We start from the raw sequence: 21,489 nt of genomic DNA on the forward strand, positions 1-21,489 counted from the left end.
TCTGCTCACTGGGCATTCACTAATGCACTCTATAACATCACTTAGCTGACTGGATGGGCACCCTGAAAGAACAGGGATAAAATAACTTGGCAGGAGAATATGAATAAAGGTGGTATTTAGGTTTGCAACAGCTGTGCAGCATCCCATGTGGGTGGTCACTTGCAACACAACCATGTGTGTTGTGCGCTCCGTGCTAAGCTAATTGTATGAGTGGTTCCTCCCTATCATTTGGGCTGATTTTATCTATCTCAGAACAGTCTCATAGGCATGGTTACTATAGCCCAAACCACTTACAGAACATCTCACACCAACAGCTTACCACTTACAGGTCCAAACATGCATTTTTATTACAAATAGCCACTCACATGGGTAGGTGCATGTAGGAAGCAAACCAACTGCCTTTGTTCACACAACCTTTTATAAATTATTATTATTATTATTATTATTATTATTATTTTAATTTATACCCCACCTTTTTGCCCAATGGGCACACAAGGCGGCTTACAAACACTTTAAAAATACATTAAAAAGGTGATGCTCTATCCTTCTTTTCTACTGGTTGTGCACTCTTCCCCTATGCCCCTTGCTTAATTTGATTTGTTTGTTACTGTCATTGCATAACTCATGGGAATGATTAGCATGGTCTGTTCAGGATGACAACTGGGAAGCAACTCTCCCATATATCTCCCTAAGGACAGTCCAGTTTTCACTTTTGCAACCACACTGGGGGGAAAAATTGCACGGGGTATAGGAGCTGGGAAGGAGCCAATGACAAAAGGCAAATGCATTGTAAACAGTGTGACTCAAAACCACACAAATGTAATTAGCAAATTCTGCAGTGCAGGCGCACAGTCATAGACATTATCCAAGCACCAAGAAATGCATATTGTTGGAGGGGACACCCTGACTTGGGACAGGAAATCCTACTTATAAAACAACCCTGACAGATATCTGCAAATCATTCCACTAATGGGAATTCCATTACTTTACTTTGCAATACGTTTTATTACACAACTGGTTTTCTAGTTAAAAAGTTTTCTCCCATCCCTTGCCTCTCTGCCACTTCTCTAGAATCCATTTCTGTAATACAAATCCCTGTTCTCTTGTACCAGGAAATCCCCATAATAGACTGAGGGCCCAATCTTATACAACTTTCCAGTGCAGATGCAGCTGCAATGCAGCCCTGAGCTATGGGAACAAATGTTCCCTTCATGACTGCCCCCTTACTGCAGGATACACTGCTTACCCCATTGGCATGGCTACATCAGCACTGGAAAGTTGGTTAGGATTGGGCCCTGAGTAATATTCACCATTAGTTTTCATGGTCTGTAAGTATGATCTACACCAGGGGTGCCCAAACCCCGGTCCTGGGGCCACTTGCGGCCCTCATAAGAACATAAGAACAGCCCCACTGGATCAGGCCATAGGCCCATCTAGTCCAGCTTCCTGTATCTCACAGCGGCCCACCAAATGCCCCAGGGAGCACACCAGATAACAAGAGACCTCATCCTGGTGCCCTCCCTTGCATCTGGCATTCTGACATAACCCATTTCTAAAATCAGGAGGTTGCGCATACACATCATGGCTTGTACCCCATAATGGATTTTTCCTCCAGAAACTCGTCCAATCCCCTTTTAAAGGGGTCTAGGCCAGACACCAGCACCACATCCTGTGGCAAGGAGTTCCACAGACCAACCACACGCTGAGTAAAAAAATATTTTCTTTTGTCTGTCCTAACCCGCCCAACACTCAATTTTAGTGGATGTCCCCTGTTTCTGGTATTATGTGAGAGTGTAAAGAGCATCTCCCTATCCACTCTGTCCATCCCCTGCATAATTTTGTATGTCTCAATCATGTCCCCCCTCAGGTGTCTCTTTTCTAGGCTGAAGAGGCCCAAATGCCGTAGCCTTTCCTCACAAGGAAGGTGCCCCAGCCCCGTAATCATCTTAGTCACTCTCTTTTGCACCTTTTCCATTTCCACTATGTCTTTTTTGAGATGCGGCGACCAGAACTGGACACAATACTCCAGCTGTGGCCTTACCATAGATTTGTACAACGGCATTATAATACTAGCCGTTTTGTTCTCAATACCCTTCCTAATGATCCCAAGCATAGAATTGGCCTTCTTCACTGCCGCCGCACATTGGGTCGACACTTTCACCGACCTGTCCACCACCACCCCAAGATCTCTCTCCTGATCTGTCACAGACAGCTCAGAACCCATCAGCCTATATCTAAAGTTTTGATTTTTTGTCCCAATGTGCATGACTTTACACTTACTGACATTGAAGCACATCTGCCATTTTGCTGCCCATTCTGCCAGTCTGGAGAGATCCTTCTGGAGCTCCTCACAATCACTTCTGGTCTTCACCACTCGAAAAAGTTTGGTGTCATCTGCAAATTTAGCCACTTCACTGCTCAACCCTGTCTCCAGGTCATTTATGAAGAGGTTGAAAAGCACCGGTCCCAGGACAGAGCCTTGGGGCACACCGCTTTTCACCTCTCTCCATTGTGAAAATTGCCCATTGACATCCACTCTCTGCTTCCTGGCCTCCAACCAGTTCTCATTCCATGAGAGGACCTGTCCTCTAATACCCTGACTGTGGAGTTTTTTCAGTAGCCTTTGGTGAGGGACCGTGTCAAACGCCTTCTGAAAGTCCAGATATATAATGTCCACGGGTTCTCCCAAATCCACATGCCTGTTGACCTTTTCAAAGAATTCTATAAGGTTCGTGAGGCAAGACTTACCCTTACAGAAGCCATGCTGATTCTCCCTCAGCAAGGCCTGTTCATCTATGTGTTTTGAGATCCTATCTTTGATGAGGCATTCCACCATCTTACCCGGTATGGATGTTAGGCTGACCGGCCTATAGTTTCCCGGGTCCCCCCTCTTTCCCTTTTTAAAAATAGGCGTGACATTTGCTATCCTCCAATCTTCTGGCACCATGGCCGTTTTGAGGGACAAGTTGCATACCTTAGTCAAGAGATCTGCAACTTCATTCTTCAATTCCTTAATAACTCTTGGGTGGATGCCATCAGGGCCTGGTGACTTATTGATCTTTAATTTATCAATGAGGTCTGAAACATCTTCTCTTTTAACCTCTATCTGACTTAACTCCTCGGTCAGGAGGGGCCGTTCGGGCAGCGGTATCTGCCCGAGGTCTTCTGCCGTGAAGACAGATGCAAAGAACTCATTTAATTTCTCTGCCATCTCTAAGTCTCCTTTTATCTCCCCTTTCCCTCCCTCACCATCCAGAGGGCCAACCGCTTCTCTGGCGGGTTTCCTGCTTCTAACATATTTGAAGAAGCTTTTATTATTCCCCTTAATGTTGCTGGCCATGCATTCCTCATAGTCTCGCTTGGGCTCCCGTATCACCTTCTTACATTTCTTTTGCCACAGTTTATTTTCCTTTTTATTCTCCTCATTAGGGCAAGACTTCCATTTACGGAAGGAAGCTTCCTTGCCCTTCACAGCCTCTCTAACTTGGCTCATTAGCCATGCGGGCACCCTCCTGGATTTAGTGGAACCCTTCTTTCTTTGCGGTATACACCTCTGCTGGGCCTCTATTACTGTTGTTTTAAGCAGCCTCCATGCACTCTGGAGAGATTGGACTCTTTTTACCCTCCCTTTCAATCTCCTTCTAACCAGCCTCCTCATTTGGGGGAAGTCTGCCCGTCGAAGTCAAGGGTTTTTGTTAGAGATTTGCCTGGTATTCTTCCCCCAACGTGCATGTCAAAACGGATCGCAGCATGATCACTGTTCCCCAATGGCTCAGTAACATTTACATCTCTAACCAGGTCCTGCATACCACACAATATTAAATCCAGAGTCACCTGTCCTCTGGTGGGCTCCGTGACTAGCTGCTCTAAGCCACAGTCATTTAGCACGTCAAGAAATCCGGTTTCCTTATCGTGACCAGAACACAAATTGACCCAGTCAATATGAGGATAATTGAAGTCCCCCATGATTACAACCCTGTCCCTCCTTGTCACCTCCCTGATCTGTTTCCTCATTTCAAGGTCCCCATCCGATTTCTGGTCTGGAGGACGATAGCACGCCCCCAGTATTACATCGCTGCACAAGCCTGGTAATTTAACCCACAGAGATTCTACGGTGGAGTCGGACCCACCTTCAATCTCTACTTTGCTGAATTCTATCCCTTCCTTAACATAAACGGCCACCCCACCTCCAACACGCCCCTGCCTGTCCCTCCTGTAGAGTTTATAGCCCGGGATTGCGGTATCCCACTGATTCTCCGCATTCCACCAGGTTTCCGTTATGCCCACTATGTCAATGTTTTCCCTTGTCACCAGACATTCCAGTTCTCCCACCTTTGCTCGTAGACTTCGGGCATTCGCATAAAAGCATTTGTACACGGAATGCCCTAGGATGGGCTGCTTATTCGCTCCTTTGTCCCCGCATCCTCTCATTGTGCCAAACCGTCTATCACATCCCATCACGCTACCTTTCCCAATTTCTTCTCCTACTCTGCCTTTGTCTTGTTGTTCTCTAACCTCCCCATCCTCATCCCATAGGGATGAGGAGTCCCGAACCGGATGCCCCTCAGCTCCTGTCGGCCTTCCCCCTGGGATCAGTTTAAAAGCTGCTCTGCCACCTTTTTAATGTTATGCGCCAGCAGTCTGGTTCCATTCTGGTTCAAGTGGAGCCCATCCCTCTTGTACAGGCCCCGCTTGTCCCAAAACGTTCCCCAGTGCCTAACGAATCTAAGTGCCTAATGTTCCCCAGTGCCGTTCCTCCTCCCTACACCACCGTCTCATCCACGCATTGAGACCCCTGATCTCCGCCTGCCTAGCTGGCCCTGCGCGTGGAACAGGTAGCACTTCAGAGAACGCTACCTTTGAGGTCCTGGCTTTCGGCTTCCTGCCTAAAAGCCTAAATTTGGCCTCCAGGACCTCCCAGCTACACTTGCCCACGTCGTTGGTGCCAACATGCACCACAGCCGCTACCTCTCCCCCAGCACTGTCTACTAGCCTGTCTAGACGAGAAGTGATGTCCGCAACTTTCGCACCAGGCAGGCAAGTCACCATGCGGTCCTCACATCCGTCGCAAACCCCCTCTCTATGTTTCTAATAATCGAATCCCCCACTACAAGAAGCCTCTGACCCCCCTCCCACCGAGGAGTATCCTGAGTGCGTTCGGATACGGGCCCATCCCCTGGAGAAGGGGTCCCCCCTAGAGGATTGTTTCCCTCCTCTCCAGGATGACGTCCTCCAGTCCTGAGACTTCCCACCCGGGCAGCCGAGGAGCTGCACGCCTGAGGTTGGGACGAAGCTTGATCGTCCCCGGAAGTCTCCCCACGGTCCTCCTCTGCCTGCCTGCGCTTTTCCAGGTCGGCCACCAAGGCTTCAAGGGAGCGGACGCGTTCCCTGAGACCCTGCAGCTCCTTGCACCAAGGACACACCCATGACTTATGCCCCAGAGGCATATAATCATACATGTGGCACTCAATGCAGAACACTGGATAGCCCCCACCCTCGAAGCCTCTCAGTGTGGCCCTCATGGAGCTCCCAGTCTCCAATAAGCCTCTGGCCCTCCAGTGATTTGTTGGACCCCACACTGGCCCGACACAACTGCTCTCAGTGTGAGGGCAACTGTTTGACCTCTCGGTGAGCTGTGGGATGAGGGCTCCCTCCACTGCTTGCTGTTTCACATTTGTGATGCAGTAGCGGCAGAAAAGGAAAGGCCAGCCTTGCTTTATGCAAGGCCTTTTATAGGCCTTGAGCTATTGCAAGACCTTCATTCATTCATATAAGTTCATCTTTAATATATTCATTTATGTAAACGTATGTAAATTTATTCAAATTTGAAATGTAAATTAATGCTTTTTTCCCCTGGCCCCCAACACAGTGTCAGAGAGACAATGTGGCCCTCCTGCCAAAAACTTTGGACACCCCTGATCTATACAAACAAATCAGTTAAACTGGAGCTAGCTAATCGTAGGTGTATAATGCATTTTATGCCAGGGAAATCAATTTACTGCCCAATCCTCTCCCCCACCATTGGCACCGATGCAGTCATGCTGGCAGAGGATGCACTGTATCCAGTGGTGTTGGGAGGGATAGGGTAGCCAGCAGGAGGTAAGTAAAAATATTTTTGCCACAGCAGCTCAGAAGTGCATGACAGCAGCGTGGCTTTCACACCACCATAAAAGGCCTTGTGCTGCTAGAATACAAATTCCAGCAGCTCAATCCCCCAGTAGGATTGGGGCCTTAGATGGCAGTTCTGTACACTTACCTGGGAGTAACTCTCATTGAACTCAGTGGGTAGACATGCATGAGATTGTGCTATAACGCAACAAAGGACATGAAAAGGAAGACACAAAGATAGACCATGTTGGCTTATGTGTGAAATGCATGTTGGCTAAATCCTGAAATTAATGTGGCATTTCGGGTTAAAAAAGTAACTCTCTGAATTACACTTGGATGTGGAAAATAAATTTTGCTTTTCTTCAAAGTGGTCAAATTAGATCCTTTGCCTTTAGAGATTCCTATTGCAAGTGTGGTTCCCGGGTGCTCTCAGCACAAAAGCTTTGTTAAGTCTGGCACTGACAAGCAGTACACTGTACATCCTTTGAACTCACATAGACTCAAACACTATGTGCAAGAGATGATACATGTCCCTTTGCCTCAGGGTACATAGATGAGCAGCCATTTCTCTTCCCGTTACCAGCCCAGCAAATAAGAAAACAAGGAGAATAAAAAGTTGTTTCTTTGACATCTGTCCTGCAGTCCCTGTTGGTCTCCAGTGCCAGCCACCTTTGCTACATAGACTAATGTGATCAGAGTAATTCAGCACAGAGTTTTACTAAGATCAGTAGTTGCAGTTGTGTAGTAAAACGTAGGCAACCTTTTTTTGCTTGGTTGCACTAAAACAAGCATGCAAATTAAATAATTCTGAGCTGAATTTCAGTAGTCGATATGCAATCATGCCTTTGCAATCATGTGATTTTTCTGTTTGCAGAGCGTTTTGAGAACTAATTCCATGTGAAAGCAACTGGTAAATGTTTGTGAGCTATCTTGTAAAGAAAGTCTCTTTATTATTGACCAGCTTTTAATTTCTAAAAGTCACAAAGTTGTAGGAATGGAAGGTCTGAAAGCTCTGCCATGATTGCCATGTTTAATTTGAGAAAGAGTCATCATGCCATTGATTTCAGCAAAATCACTTCAGCAAATAGAGTTGCTACCATAGTTAATTCTACAGCACTTCAACAAACCACACCCACTAACATTCCTCTTCTCACCTAAACTTAAAAGCAGTTTAGCTTGTGGAATTGTTGAGTGATGGAATTCAATACTACAAGATGTAGCAATGGTCCTTGAGTTAGGCGGCTTAAAAAGGAGAGAGAGGATTAAGTCCAAGTGTTGGACAGTTTTGTAAAGAGTTGGTTAATTGACAGCTATGGCAGCTTAATGGGAAATCTGTTTGTTTATTATTATTCTTATTTAATTAATATATCTTTGCCCTTCACTTATGTGGATGCCCAAATTGTTCAGAGCCAGTTTGTCTCTGAATACTAAGTGTTGAGGGCAGACAACTGGAAATGAACTTCCACAGATATCTGTATGGCAGCTGTCAGAAACATAATTTTGACCTAGGCAGATCTTGGTCTGATATCTGAAGACTGTTTTAATGGTACTAGGGCCCTGTATTGTGTTAAATTTGGCAGCTGTGCTTCAAAATGAGCAGAAATGTTCTCTCACCTCAGCCTTGGGACCAAGGTGACCCATGGTTGAGCAAGAATTTGAACTTGGACCTCTGCAATCCAAGAGCACTCTATTAATTGCACACCCTGTGTATTTGGCTGTATTGCACAGAATAGTGTGTCCAAGGCAGCAGTGTCTGATGCTCTGTGCTTGCTAAACAAGGGCAAGTGTTTATCATAAAACACACCAATGCTTAAGAAGCTGTGGCATGTACACAACAAGAGAGGTTGGAAACTACTTAGAGTAGCCAAGCTGCATTCAGTGGAAAATTCCATTTCAGCCTCAACTATGAAAATAGGTTTATAAAAGCGTGCCATAGAAAATCCCAGTTCAGTGTTTCAGCATGCAACTTGGTAGCATTTAGCCAAATGGTGCTAGTGAATTCAAAACAGAGAGCCTGGTATAGTTGTAGGTATCCAATCAAGAAATTTCAGTCATGCAGTCAGTCAAGCCCTACACAGTTACATTTGCATTCTGTTACTGTTCTCTTCCAAAAGAAAACACCGTGCGAGAAAATGAAAGGTTCCAAAATATCTTCCATGGCAGTTTTCAATTAAAACTTGCATGCCTAAGCAGTTCGCATGTTAATATGCATCTCTGAAATTCATGGTTTGACTTTCAGATCTTTGAAAAGGGAATGCTTCTTTATATAAGCACCATGTGTTTGGATACAAACTTATTTTGATTTATGGGAAGTATTTCTTGAGACATTTTTTGTGTTAGCATGATCACAAAGGCATATGCTGCTATCCAGTTAAATATTACACATTTTCTTGAATACATGTTGGGTAATTTTGGAATAACTATCTAATAGCCCATCCCTATCCACCCCAACGCTGCTCAGTGCAGCAGTACCAAACTGGTTACCGCTTCATAATTCCCTTCCCCGAGGAAAGCTCCAGGCCTTGTAATAGGGCTGCTCATATCTGTGCCAGATATTTTGCCAGTGCAGAGAAACCCCATCTTGGGCTTTGCAGCCCTACGCAGGGGATAGGATCTGGCAGAAAAAGCCACCACTGGTACCACCACTATTTCATCCTCCCCCTGCCCCAAAATACCTCCCCACCACCAAAAAAACCACACCACCACCCGGCTATGTTACTTATCCCTGGTGTCCACATGCTGTCCTCCCAGCACTGAGCCCCTGCGCCAATTGGTGCCAACCCATCACCGGTACTCCCTACTCTCCAGATGCTGTAAATGTGCTTTACAGCATATTTGTGACACCCAGTGCCTGCGGTACACTCGTACCACCAGCGCTAGAGAGCTCAGGATTAGCTCACTGAGATTTGGTCACCCACTAATATGCTTCCATTTAGGAAAAATCAACAATGTTCAGAGGTAGATCTTGAAAATTTGGATGTCTTGATTGAGAAGGTGACTGGCATGCCAGCTGGAGCAGCTAGGTGGGCAGCATGCCAGAGGGGTGTAGTGGTCAGGCATGGGGTGCCTCATCAGTTCACTACCACCACCATCCCAGTCTTGAAGGGGTCACTTCAGTCAGTCTCATGGTTGGGCCAGCGCTGCATTGGTCAGCTAACTGTATTTCAGCTTGAGTTACCTCACTGCATTGTTACGAATGTAAAATATAACAAAGATAGATTATAATTTGCCTTGTGTCTTTTAAAATAGGTGGCAAGGAAATATATAACACACTGTAACCTTGTTTCTAAGAACTCCTTGCAGAAAAAGGGACATAGGAGAGAAAACATCAACTCTGCATTGTCTGTTTGTCTGCCCCCTCCCTCCCTAGGTGGTCATTGTCTGATTGCCAATTAGCTGTGCTAATTTCAAACTCTGTATGGGTTCAAGAGCTGTGCACCTGGGAGCAACACTTGACTGAGATTTCAGTCTGACTAGGAACCACTTTGTTGAGAGTCAGAGCTCTTACCAATTCTTCTCATGGCTTGTAATGGTGGAAATGGATTTCTGGTGAGCATGAAATGAAGAAACAGAAACCACCAGCAAGGACGGCCAAGAGTCTAAATTAGGTGACTGTAACGAAGTGCCAAATGGGAATTTTCTTACCAGTTAGCCAGAGCCAAAAAGATGAAAATAAGGAATGGTTTTATTTAGGTTAAATATAGCCATCCCTAATGCTTCCCACAATATTTAAAATTAAATTGTAAGTAAACGCTAAAATAAACTGTACATTAGAATAGCTGGTTTTTTGCAAACCAAATGCCTGCCCAGATTAAACCATCTTCTGTTACCTCTAAAAGACTAGGATCAGTCCAACAATCATTCCATTGGTCATTCAGTGCAGCGCACACATTAGGTTATTTCCCTTAAGGAAATGTAGTCTGGGAAATCATCCCAGCCACCTCTGCACCTTTACAAGGGACATTTGGGCATTGCTCTTGTATTACAGACCAGCACTCTGTGTGGAGGCAAAATGTGTTTTCAAAGACTTCTAGGAACAAAATGTCACATTCCACTCATGGGGCTCTTGGTGTTTTTTAATCAGTAAAATAAATGCATACAAGTCACATTGATTGAATCTTCTCGAAGGATGCAGTCCCAAAGGAGGAACTTCCCAAAGGAGGCAGTCAGGTGGCCTACTTAAAGCACCTGCTTTGAGCCATGGGTTGGGGAAGTTGAGAAGCTGTGGGAGCGTCACATACCCACTTGCCATTTATTTCAGCCTTCCAGCTGCTCCACCTGGCTGCTGTCTTATCCTCTTCTCCTACGCTGTCCTTGAAGAATGAGCAAGAAAAGGATGGGGGTGCAGTTAATATCCATGTTCACTTACGTTGAGAATTTCACATGATAGGGCTATGAACCGGTTATGAGATGTTAGGATAGCTATGTGGAAATGCTCTTTTGTACAAACCATGCTATCTGCATTGGAAGCACTACAGGTGGTGCCTTTGTATCTACAAAAGATCAGATCCTGGACCCCTCATGGATACCGAAAACCTCAGATAATCAAAACTAAGGTTTTCGACTGCCTGGGCTCCAAACACATCTGGAGCCCTTCTGAGCCTCGGAGAGCCACATGTGGCCTCTTGAAGGCTCAAAATGCTGCCTGGAGCCTTTTTAACATGACTTCCAGCTTTTGGTGAAACTGGAAGTTGCAATAAAAAGGCTCCGGGTGGCATTCTGAGCCTCAGAGAGGTCATGTGTCGTGGCATGCAGCTTCTCTGAGGCTCAGAAAATCCCCCAGACATGACCAGAACAATGTTCCAGTCGTGTCTGTGAGGTCTGCAGTGTGTTGTGGGGGGGGGGGTGATTCAGGGGTTCAGCATTCGCAATAAGGCAAATCCACGGATGCTGAGCCCCACCTCTATTTTGGTCATTATTGGTCACATGATTCCTTCCCATGTTTAAATACAGTCAGGACTTACTCTTGATCTAGGAATTGTGGGAAGATTCAGAAAGTCTTTTTTCCCCCTCCCTTTGACCTGGAAGACTTCATGGTTGACAAACTTATGAACTGCTTCTGATATGAAAGATGTTCTAAGTAGTCAGCATATACTTGCAATTGTATGCTATACTGAGAGTTATTTGTTATTCATAACATAAAACAATTATTTGTGAATAACTATAGCACTTTCAGGGCCCAATCCTATCCAACTTCCCAGTGCCGATGCAGCCACAATGCAATTTTGAGGAAAGGGAACAAATATTCTCTTACCTTGAGGAAGCCTCTGTGATTGCACCCCACCACAGGATGCAGTGCATACTCCTGTGGCCCAACTGCAGCACATAATCCTCACAACTGCATCAAAGCTTGAAAATTGTATAGGATTGGATCCGTACAGCCCAATCCTAAAGGCGGCATGGCCGCCTGGTGCCGTGGTTCCAAAGTGGCTACCGCTGCATCCTGTGGACCTGCAACAGCCGCCGGAGGTCTCCTTGGGGGAAGGCCCCAAATCTCAAAATAGGGCTTCTCAAGTCTGTGCCAGCTATTTTGCACCACCCCACTGCCCTGTTCCACCCACTCCCCACCTCCCCCTGCCCCAATACTACTTACCGCCAACTGGCACTGCTGGAGTGCCAGCTGATGCTCTGAGCAGCTCTGAAGCTCAACACCAGCGGCCCCTTCTCTACAGGTGACAAAGACGTGCCTTAAGGCACGTTAGTGACACCCAGCACCAGCAATACACTCCTACTGCTGGCGCTAAAGAGCTCAGGATTGGGATCTTAGTCTATGGCCTCAATCCAGTGCAGTTTCATTGTGTTTAAGACCATTGAATTCAGTGTCCTTGTGCATAATGTCTTTCTGGATTTTAGTCCATGTATTGCATTGAGCCCCAGCCTGTACCCTCTGGATGCAGCTTGTACCCTCTGGACACAGAGCTCTGGTCACATCCAGAGGGTGTTCTGAGGGTTGGGAAGGCCGCCCACAGCCTCCCCCACCCTCAGAGTGACTTCTAAGGCCTCCAGGAACGTCACTTCCAGTTTTTTTGCAAAACCAGAACTGACATTTTAAGAACTTCGGAGGACTGGGAAAGCCCTCCTTGCCCTTCTGAAGACCTTCTAAGGCCTTAAAATATCACTTTGGGTTTTGCCTACTACTGGCAGCCTCCCTGGCCCTAAGAACACCCTCCAGATATGATCGGAGCTCTACTTCAGAGGGTTTTACATGACAAGACTCTTTTGATTATCTACAGGTTTCAGCATCTGCGTGGGTTCCAGAAATGACTGGCACCGAGGCATGACCATAGTGTCATTTATTCCACTTTTGAATTGAAGAATAAATATTGAAAGGTTATGAATTGTCCAAGAGCATCCAGCAAACCCATGCCCAGGCTGCAATTAAACATTAGTCCTCTTGAGTCCAATTCTGACACATTTTATTTGTCCACCCTGCCTACCATCTTAGTTTTTACTGCTGTTCTTTTGAAAACCCATTTTTAAGGTTGAGTACTAGAAGGTTCTGCTACTGTGACTACCTTTGTATAATACAAATCTTTCAAAATGGGGGGTACACTTTTATGTATTTATGTATTTATTTATCCACTTACAACCAGCCATTTTTCCTAAGAAAGAAACTCAATGCCACCTTCACATATGTTTTATTTAAAGCAAAAAATTACAAGCAACCAAATACCAGGCTAATTAATAGTTTTTGGCAACCAGTGCGCTGTTAGATACTTTAAACTTTGCTTTTGGGTTGTTCAAAAAGAAATAATAGCAGTATTTTAAAAGTTGATTTTCAAATAAAGCCCACTAGATTTTTGTATTTTCTTTTCAGTCTCCTACTATGCATGCATTACAAAAGTTTCACATTGTATAATGGTCTGAAAGAGGGTATTTTAACAAAACTGTCACTGGTATATTTTCACTAGATGTTCAGCAAAAGATAATCAAGCAAACAGTCTGTGAAGGTATTTGGTTGCTCTGGAGAAAGAGGAAGCCACTTTATAGCTTCCGAGTTGTAGGCCTAGAGGTGGTTTGGGAGGTTATCATGTGAATGCCATTGAGGAAGAGGAATTCAGCTTTCTTCTGCTCCTGACAAAATGGAACAACCATCTCAGGGATGAAGGATGCCTCATGGCACCTATATTATTATTATTATTATTTATTATTATTATTATTATTATTATTATTATTATTATTATTATTATTATTAACAGTATTTATATACCGCTTTCCAACTAAAAATTCACAAAGCGGTTTACAGAGAAAAATCAAATAACTAAATGGCTCCCTGTCCCAAAAGGGCTCACAATCTAAAAAGATGCAAATGAATACCAGCAGACAGCCACTAGAACAGACAGTGCTGGGGTGAGGTGGGCCAGTTACTCTCCCCCTGCTAAGAAAGGAGCACCCACTTGAAAAAGTGCCTCTTACCCAATTAGCAGGGATTAGCTATAGGCACATGGATGTGCAAACAGGAAGGTAATCTCTATAGAACGTATGCAAACAATTTATTTTATTATTCTAATAGGTAAGCCGCCCTCATCCTAGTGATCACCCTCTGGTGATCATCTTCATGGTTGGTGGAGTGACAGTGTCTGAAGTCAAAATGGTGAAGGACCTGGTATCAACACACAAGCCTGGAGTACAGGTATAAATTTTTTAAGACCTGGAGCGCTAGCGTAGCCATAACAGGAATGCCTATGTTCTAATGTAGAACTTTCAGGCTATCTCCAGGGATGAAACATTAGGAGCTCAACCCAGAGATTGCACTGGGCCAACGTAAGCCCCTTACTCCGGCCCAGGAATGTCGCAAACATACTGTAAGGCACATCTGCAATGACTCCATAGTTGGGGAGCCAGTGCAAGAATGTGCGCTGTCCTCCCCACGCTGGAGTAAACCCTGGGACAGGTGAGTTTGTGCTGCTGGCGTGGGGGTCTGGGTAGGATGGGTGGAGGGCAGAACTGGGGTGCTCCAGGGTGAGTAGTTGGCATGTCCATAGGCAGGGTGGGCCCAGGAGGGGGTGGTGCCAGGATCTGGCACTTAAGCCACTTCTTTAGGTGGCACAGATCTAAGTAGCCCCATCAGGGCAGCTACTGCACAACATAAGGTACTGCAACCCAGTCCAGTCCTCTGGATGCAGCACAGGTCGGCCGGCCTGCCTGCTCCAGGGCATGTTCGGATTGGGCTGTAAACAGTGGATTCAAAGTTTAAATAAAACTACATGCTCTGGAGTAGGAAAACAAGAGTTGAGTCAAAATTGTCTCTACAGTTCACAAAAGTGCATCCTAAAAGTGCATCCCCAGCTCCCAAAGTGCCTCAGGATGAAGCAAATCTGAACGATTTTTGAGGGGGGGGGGTGGATCAGGAGTTGGCGACTACCAGCTGGAAACCAGGAAGAACAGCCTGACAGAACCCACTTGGGGAGCAAATATTTAAAACAACTATTAGGAGGGGGGATTCTACCCTGTGGTCACATAATGCACAGCCTCACAACACAGTTGACTAGGTATAACAAGAAGGGGAAACATAAGCAAGCCCAACTGGGAACAACAGCACTCTATGTCAGCTTGGCTGGAGTTAAGAGCACAGTGACCTGAAGAATAAAGTACCATCCAGACCATCACCATGAGAAAAGGACTATGTATGTTGTCAGTCTGCTTCCTATCTAGGTGTCCCAATTCCTTTTCAACTCTCCGAAGCTCACCCATTACCCTTGGAGAATGGGCTAGGTTCAGGGGCACACAGTCTTGAAAGAATATTTTACAGCAAAAAGGCAGCATTACAAAAGCGAAATGTTCTGGTCAATGCCTAGATACCTAAAAACCCTACAGCCTTGAGCTCCATGGAAGAAATGTGGGGTATAAATCAAACAGAGGCATAAATTGGAGGCTGCTTTAGGAATCTTCCGAGGTTCCTTGGCACAGCTTATCAGGCTTTACCATCATTCAGTCAGCTTTTGCATGTGGGTTGCTTAATCAATGTTGTGTATCTACAATAAGGGTCAGTGTAAAGATCTATGAAGTTGCAGACACAAACATGTGCACCTTGCACAGATTTTCCTCTACTCCTCATGAGCCAGTGGCTCCAATTCTATATTTGTTTACAGCCACAGAAAGATGCCAAGGGATTCGCAGCTCTTTCTGTCTCAAAGTCAGTGCCATTGGTGACCAGTTTATTTATCTTCATTGGAAGCACTTCCAGTAGTTTTCCTCAAAGTCTTCAGCAGGGATCCAGACAGACATCTTACCCCACCCCGATGGTGTATAAATAACATGTTTGCACTCTATAAATGGAATGCAAACACTTCTGTTATAAATCATTCAGGCCACATGTTTGATTAGGGAGCAAACAGGGGGTCCGAGTAAAGCTGAGCCCCTACAGAGTTGGAGAGGATGCCTTCAGCGCATTAATGGCATTCTTCAGTTAAGAGCTCATTTAATAGTTTCTAAGGTTTAAATGCCTTCTCCAGCAACACATTTTCATCTGATAACATATCTTTTTGCATTTAGCTTTCCAGTTATCTCCTTAGCTCAGTGAATTAAATTCCTTGTTGTCCTGAGCAGGCCCTGAATTTGCAGTACATTGATAGACAAGTTAATCCTGACTCCAAATGTATTGCTGTGGTTTGAAAGATAAGCAGAGGGTTAATGAGTGAGGAGAGTTAAAAGCTATGTAACAAAGCTTTTGGCTTACTATCTGAAAGGGATTGCGGTTTGACAAGAAGTGACACTGAATCTGGTGTTGCTTTTCGAGGGCTTGACCTCACCAGTGGTGGGTCACCCGGCAAGACAAATTCCCAAAGAATTTAGAACAGACCGAATGGCTTTTACTGTCACTTGTCCTTTGTATGAAGTTGTTACACTAGAGGTGAAAGGGCTTTGGTGTGGGAGGAAGGGGAAATCCTGAGGCGTAAGAAAAAAAATATAGTTTTCTGAGTCTTTCTTATATAACACCCAGCATCATTTGGATTTACCTGGATTTCTCTAGCTCTGTGAACAGGGTCCACCTGTTTAGGATTATGTGTTCAAAGAGCCTGGTATTTTTTGAAGCTGTTTATGCGATGCCTCTGTCAGTCATGTTCAAATATTAGAGCAAGATGTAAACATTGCCGTTGACATACCATTCTACTCAGACAACACCTTGGAGCTCACCACTAATGCTGATGTCCCTTTTAAATAAGAATTTGATTAGGGATGTAAAACTGAAATGTTTTCAGCTAAAGAACTTGTCAACAGTGACTGCTAATTCCAAATGTTTCATTGAAATACAGATGGCTATATTAACATGATGTCTGTAAGAGATGGAAATAAGCAGATAAAGAGCCCAGTCTTATGCATTTCCCCCACCCCCACAAACGCAGCAATGTCAAACTGGTGAATACTGCATCCATAGTGGCAGGGCGGCAGGCCAGGAGACTTCAGCAGGGATAGGGGATTGTAACATCCCCTTACTTCTGCATAAGCCACCCAACCCACAATGGATCTCCTCGGACCTGCACCAGCAAGTTTCCACAGCACATCCGAGGCGAGAAACAGGTCAGGAAGGCTGCTTCTAGAAGGGATAAGATCCATCACAGACTGCCCACGAGAAGATCCTCCCCCTCCTGCAGTCTCCCCACTCCCATTATGCCTCCCTCCCTGCCAGGTTTTGCCTCCTCCCCACCTTCCCTCCACCTCCCACCTCACCCTGCCACCTCCCCTGTCATCCTACCTCAGCCATTTTCAACCACTGTGCCGTAGCACATTGGTGTGCTGTGAGTTGTCCACCGGTGTGCCATAGGAATTTGGGAGAAGGTAATTTATTAGTAGGGCCAATGGGGGATGTGAGCCCTCCCCCCCCCCCCCGCACTGGCAGCATGGTGTGCTTGTCAATTGTCAAAAACCTGATGGTGTGCCTTGGCAATTTTATTGCCTTATCAGTGTGCCGTGAGATGAAAAAGGTTGAAAATCACTGTCCTACCTTGCCTGGCAAGCAGTGATGCCTCGCTGGCAGGGGCAGAAAAGGCACAGGCATGCTGACTTGCATGTTGTTGGAGCACCTTGTGCAACAAGCGCTGGCTGCTTTATGGCAGTCAGTTCCATTGGGGGAGCCTCGCTACCATCAGGTGGCGATGGAAGGATTGGGCCAAAATTTACCTTTCATTAAGAAATGCAAAGGAAAATAGTTTATAATACTGTATTGTAATTCTGATCATTGGACCATCTGTTAACTATATTAACTGGCAGTGGCAATCTAGAGTTTCAGAGAGGGGTATCTCCCAGCTCTACTAGGAGATGCCAGAGATTGAAATTGGGCCCTTCTACATGCCAATCATATGCCACTGAACTAAAAACATTCCTCAATCAGTTAACAGAGAGACTATCAGTCAGCTATGATTGACCATAGTGACATCAACTGTAAAACATCAGGATCCTTCATATTTGAACACAGTGTATCAATCTTTCCCCTTATTTGTTACATCAGCCTGTCTAGCACCCTGTTCCAAATGCTGGGCTTTTGTCTATGCCCCACTGCAACCCAGTCAAAATAGGAGTTAGGCAGAGAACCAGTCAGGAGGCACAGCAAGGATAGCCTGGTTGCCTATCTCACAGCAATGAGCTCTCTGCATTGGGGTAGGACAGTGCAGCAGATCTTGGCCCTAAAGTGTAGGAATAGTCTGGAGTTAACTCTACAGGATCACCTGAATCCCAGGCCCAAGAGGCTTCTCATCTGTGGTGTTAGTATCTCAGCATGAACTACCTGAAGTTTTCAGTTTCTAGCAGTAAATTGGATGGCTTAGGGAAGAAGTAATAATCTGTGCCTCATCTGGAAGGGCTGTGATTGAGGTGATGCAAGAGAAGCTTTAAAACCTGGTTTACTAACTATTATCTGACCAGAATGGCAGAAGATTGAATTATATGGTACGAAGAGCAATGGATTCCATTAAGAAAAATTGAATGCATCTTAGGGCACAATCCTAACCCACTTTCCAGCACTGACATAAGGGCAATATAGCTCTGAGGTAAGGGAGCAAACATTCCCTTACTTTGAGGAGGACTCCATGAATGCCACCCAACTGCAGGATGCAGCACACGTCCCATTGGCACCGCTATGCCAGTGCTGGAAAGTAGGTTAAGATTTGGGCTTTAAGCAGCTAAGGAATAGCTGTAAGGCCCACTGGCATAGCTGTGCCAATGGAGCATATGCAGCTTCCTGCAGTTGTGTGGCACTCACGGAGGCCTCCTCAAAGTAAAGGAATATTTGTTCCCTTACCTCTGAACTGCCTTACCTTAGACCAGGGTTGTCCAAACATTTTGGCAGGAGGGCCACATCAACTCTCTGACACTGTGTCGGGGCCAGGAAAGAAAGAATTAATTTACAATTTAAAATTTGAATAAATTTACATAAATGAATATATTAGAGATGGAACTTATATGAATGAATGAAAGTCTTGAAATAGCTCAAGGTCTATAAAAGGCCTTGCACAAAGCAAGGCCAGCCTTTCCTTCACTACCACTGCTGCATCACAGACATGAAACAACAAGTAGTGGAGGGAGCCCTCATCCCATAGCTCAGATGAGAGGTCAAACAATTGTCCTCATGCTGAGAGCAGCTGCCAATATTGGGCCAGCGCAGGCTCCAGGAAGTCTCTGGAGGGCCAGTGGCTCATTGAAGACTGGGGGCTCCCCAAGGGCCTGATTGGGAGCCTCCAAGGGCCACAAGTGGCCCCCGGGCCGGGGTTTGGGCACCCCTGCCTTAGACCCTTGAAAGTGCTGGAAAGTGGGTTAGGATTGTACCCTTAAATAATTTACTGACAATGTTAACACAGTTGCTGGAACTAATTACAAGTGGATCAAGAGCAACAATTTTTAAACATTGAACCAGTCTAAATGTTGTGACCAGAAATGACCCATTTTCTAAATTCCTTATGAAGTGCAATGTAACCAATGATGATGCTTCCAGTAGTAGTGGGCTCCATTTTAATTATATGCTGGGCACAAAACTGCTTCAGCTAAGCTGTATTTGCCCCACAGAAGCACAACTCCTTGTCATTAAGTGTGCCTGACCATCCAGTATCTCTTGTGGTTGTGGCAAGGGTTAGTCCCTGTAATTGCAAGTGTCTTTACTTCTTTCTCTCCAGGTAATTGTACTCTCCACAACTCTCCTGACTCCACTTAACATTCTGGAGTTGCTGTTTGCCAGAAACCATCTACGGCCGGACATTGGTATCTGATCATCTGTCAAAGGAGATGAGCATCTGGCCAGGCTTGCTGAAAAGATTGAAACCCTGCCTTCTGTCCCTTGAGACATTTTTGCAAGAGTGAGAGGTGCTGAAATTACCCATGACCTTGATTTTAACATTGGGAAAATGGATTTATAGCTATCTGTAAAGAAAAATGCCGAGATTGCAATTGCACTTGAACATCTTTTCATCTTTTCTGTGATGGCAAGCTGGCATTCAGTTCCTTGCTTTGCAGTTATGCTATTTAACTGAAATTCTTTATTCTTCAGCTTGTTGGCATGAGTTGTTCTTGCAGGCAGACGCAAGAAAGTAAAAATCAGTCCTTATCATGGTTTCATAGGGATATGTAGACTAATAAAATATAGCAAGAGGGTCCTCCATGCTACATACCAAGTTGTTTTTTTCTTTCTGTAACAGCCTTGTTCATGTTGTGTTCATGTTCATGTCAGTTGTCAGTTTGTGATATATGGAATCATTGGAGAAAACAAATCAACCTGGGCAATGAATGGCAGATTTGGTTGTCAATGTAATGTACCCCTAAGAGAAAATGTGTGCCCTGCAGTCCATCCTATACACAATTACTTGGGCATGAGTCTCACTGTGTTCTGTGGAGCTTCCTTTCAAATAAGTATGCATAGGATTGTTGTGCTGATGTCATCTTCACAGTCTGTTAGGCAGGTATGTTATTTGCAGTACTGGGCAGATTTCACAGTGGTAACCTGTTTGCAAGCCAATGATTTTTTCTGTGGGAAGAGTCTAGGATTCCTTACTAGTTACTTTCCAAAAGAAACTTCATTTCCAGGTGGTCCAATGGAAAATCACTATCCTAGATGGTGTTCATCTACATACTCAAAAAATAATAAATGTATTGTCATTTATCGCAACTTATGTAGTTGATTCTGAAGTTGGAAAGCTGAATATTGAGTTTCAAGATTAATTTACAGCATTTGGGGTGAACTCTGCTACTGGGTTTCCATCGAGACCCAGGTTTACAAGAGGTTGAGGGACAACTGATGTATTCAGTACAATCAAGTGGTAAGATTTCTCCTAGGCTTTGCCACTTGATTGCATGTTTGAATGTTCGTTCGTTCGTTCGTTCCCCCATGGAGTGGGGAACCTCCTTCTACTTAGAAAATTAGCATGTAGACATGGGTTCAGCCTATAGGGAAGGGATAATTTTTTTCTCCATTCTGTTTATTGGATGTATAGCTTGTCCCAACCAAGGGCCCAGGCTACAGCAATGCTTCTTTGTGACCAAAAGCTGTTCAATCTCATCACTACCACTTGAGGTCTGAAGTAGACCTGCCCAAGAAAAACTTCACACTTGATTCTATGTCTAAACTAGCTCATAAGATATTCATAGAAGCAAACAGGAACTAACCCTGTTGTGCCAATTGAGAGTTTATTGAATGACATATAAATGATTCATTTTGTTGACTGAGCTTATCTCTTTTCTCATAGTATACAGAGTAGATAACCATTTGTAACTGGTTTAATGCCAAAGCCTTGGCTGGTCTTACCGTTTCAGTTTCTGAATAGCTGTGATCAAATAGTTTAAAATCAAGACATAGTGCTGAATGGATCTAGCTGAAATAAACATTTTTCTTCTTTTTCTGAATCAGTGTATATTATTTTGCTTCAACAGCTACTGATTCTTTGAGTTTTACAGCTGTAGAATATCTCTAGATGCTGCCTTTTTCAGTGTAACCCATTCCCATTAGCTTGATAGCATGTTACAAGAACCACTGGTTGAGTTTTTCCTGCAGACACAAATTGACCTTCCCCCCAAAGCTTTCATGTAAACATTATGAGTATATGGGGGAGGGACTTTAGTGTTACCAATTAGTTTCATGGCTCCTTGTGAAAAGAAACTAAATTTAGCGGTAATCTGACCCTTAAGAGAACAAAGACCTGTTTATAAAAGATTGTCCAGTTGCTTGAACAATGCTGCCTTGAAGGAAAATGACACACTTGTAAGTATTTACTTACAGTGATGATCGTTAGATGTGGTGATGTGCTATATTTGATATTCAGGTGACAAATCAGTCAAAACAGTATAGCTATTGATGTGAAATGCTTTGGAGTGAAAAAGGCAAAGACAGGCAGTTTCCATGGTTACCATTCCATTTTTGCCACATTATGTTAGTAGACTATAAGTATTTTGGAAATGTAT

At 44.6% G+C, this 21,489-nt stretch overlaps 1 protein-coding gene across 1 annotated transcript in view; it reads left to right on the forward strand.

Annotated features, from left to right (window-relative positions):
* SCFD2 (sec1 family domain containing 2) overlaps positions 1–21,489 on the forward strand; it is a 170,564-nt gene extending 149,075 nt beyond the window's left edge. The window contains exons 8-9 of the mRNA XM_066632539.1: positions 13,622–13,741; positions 19,215–21,489. Of these exons, the coding sequence (XP_066488636.1) occupies positions 13,622–13,741; positions 19,215–19,307 (213 nt within the window). The 3' untranslated portion in view covers positions 19,308–21,489. The remainder of the gene's footprint in view (positions 1–13,621; positions 13,742–19,214) is intronic.

Source organism: Tiliqua scincoides, chromosome 6 (assembly GCF_035046505.1).
Source record: "Tiliqua scincoides isolate rTilSci1 chromosome 6, rTilSci1.hap2, whole genome shotgun sequence".
Lineage (NCBI taxonomy): Eukaryota > Metazoa > Chordata > Lepidosauria > Squamata > Scincidae > Tiliqua > Tiliqua scincoides.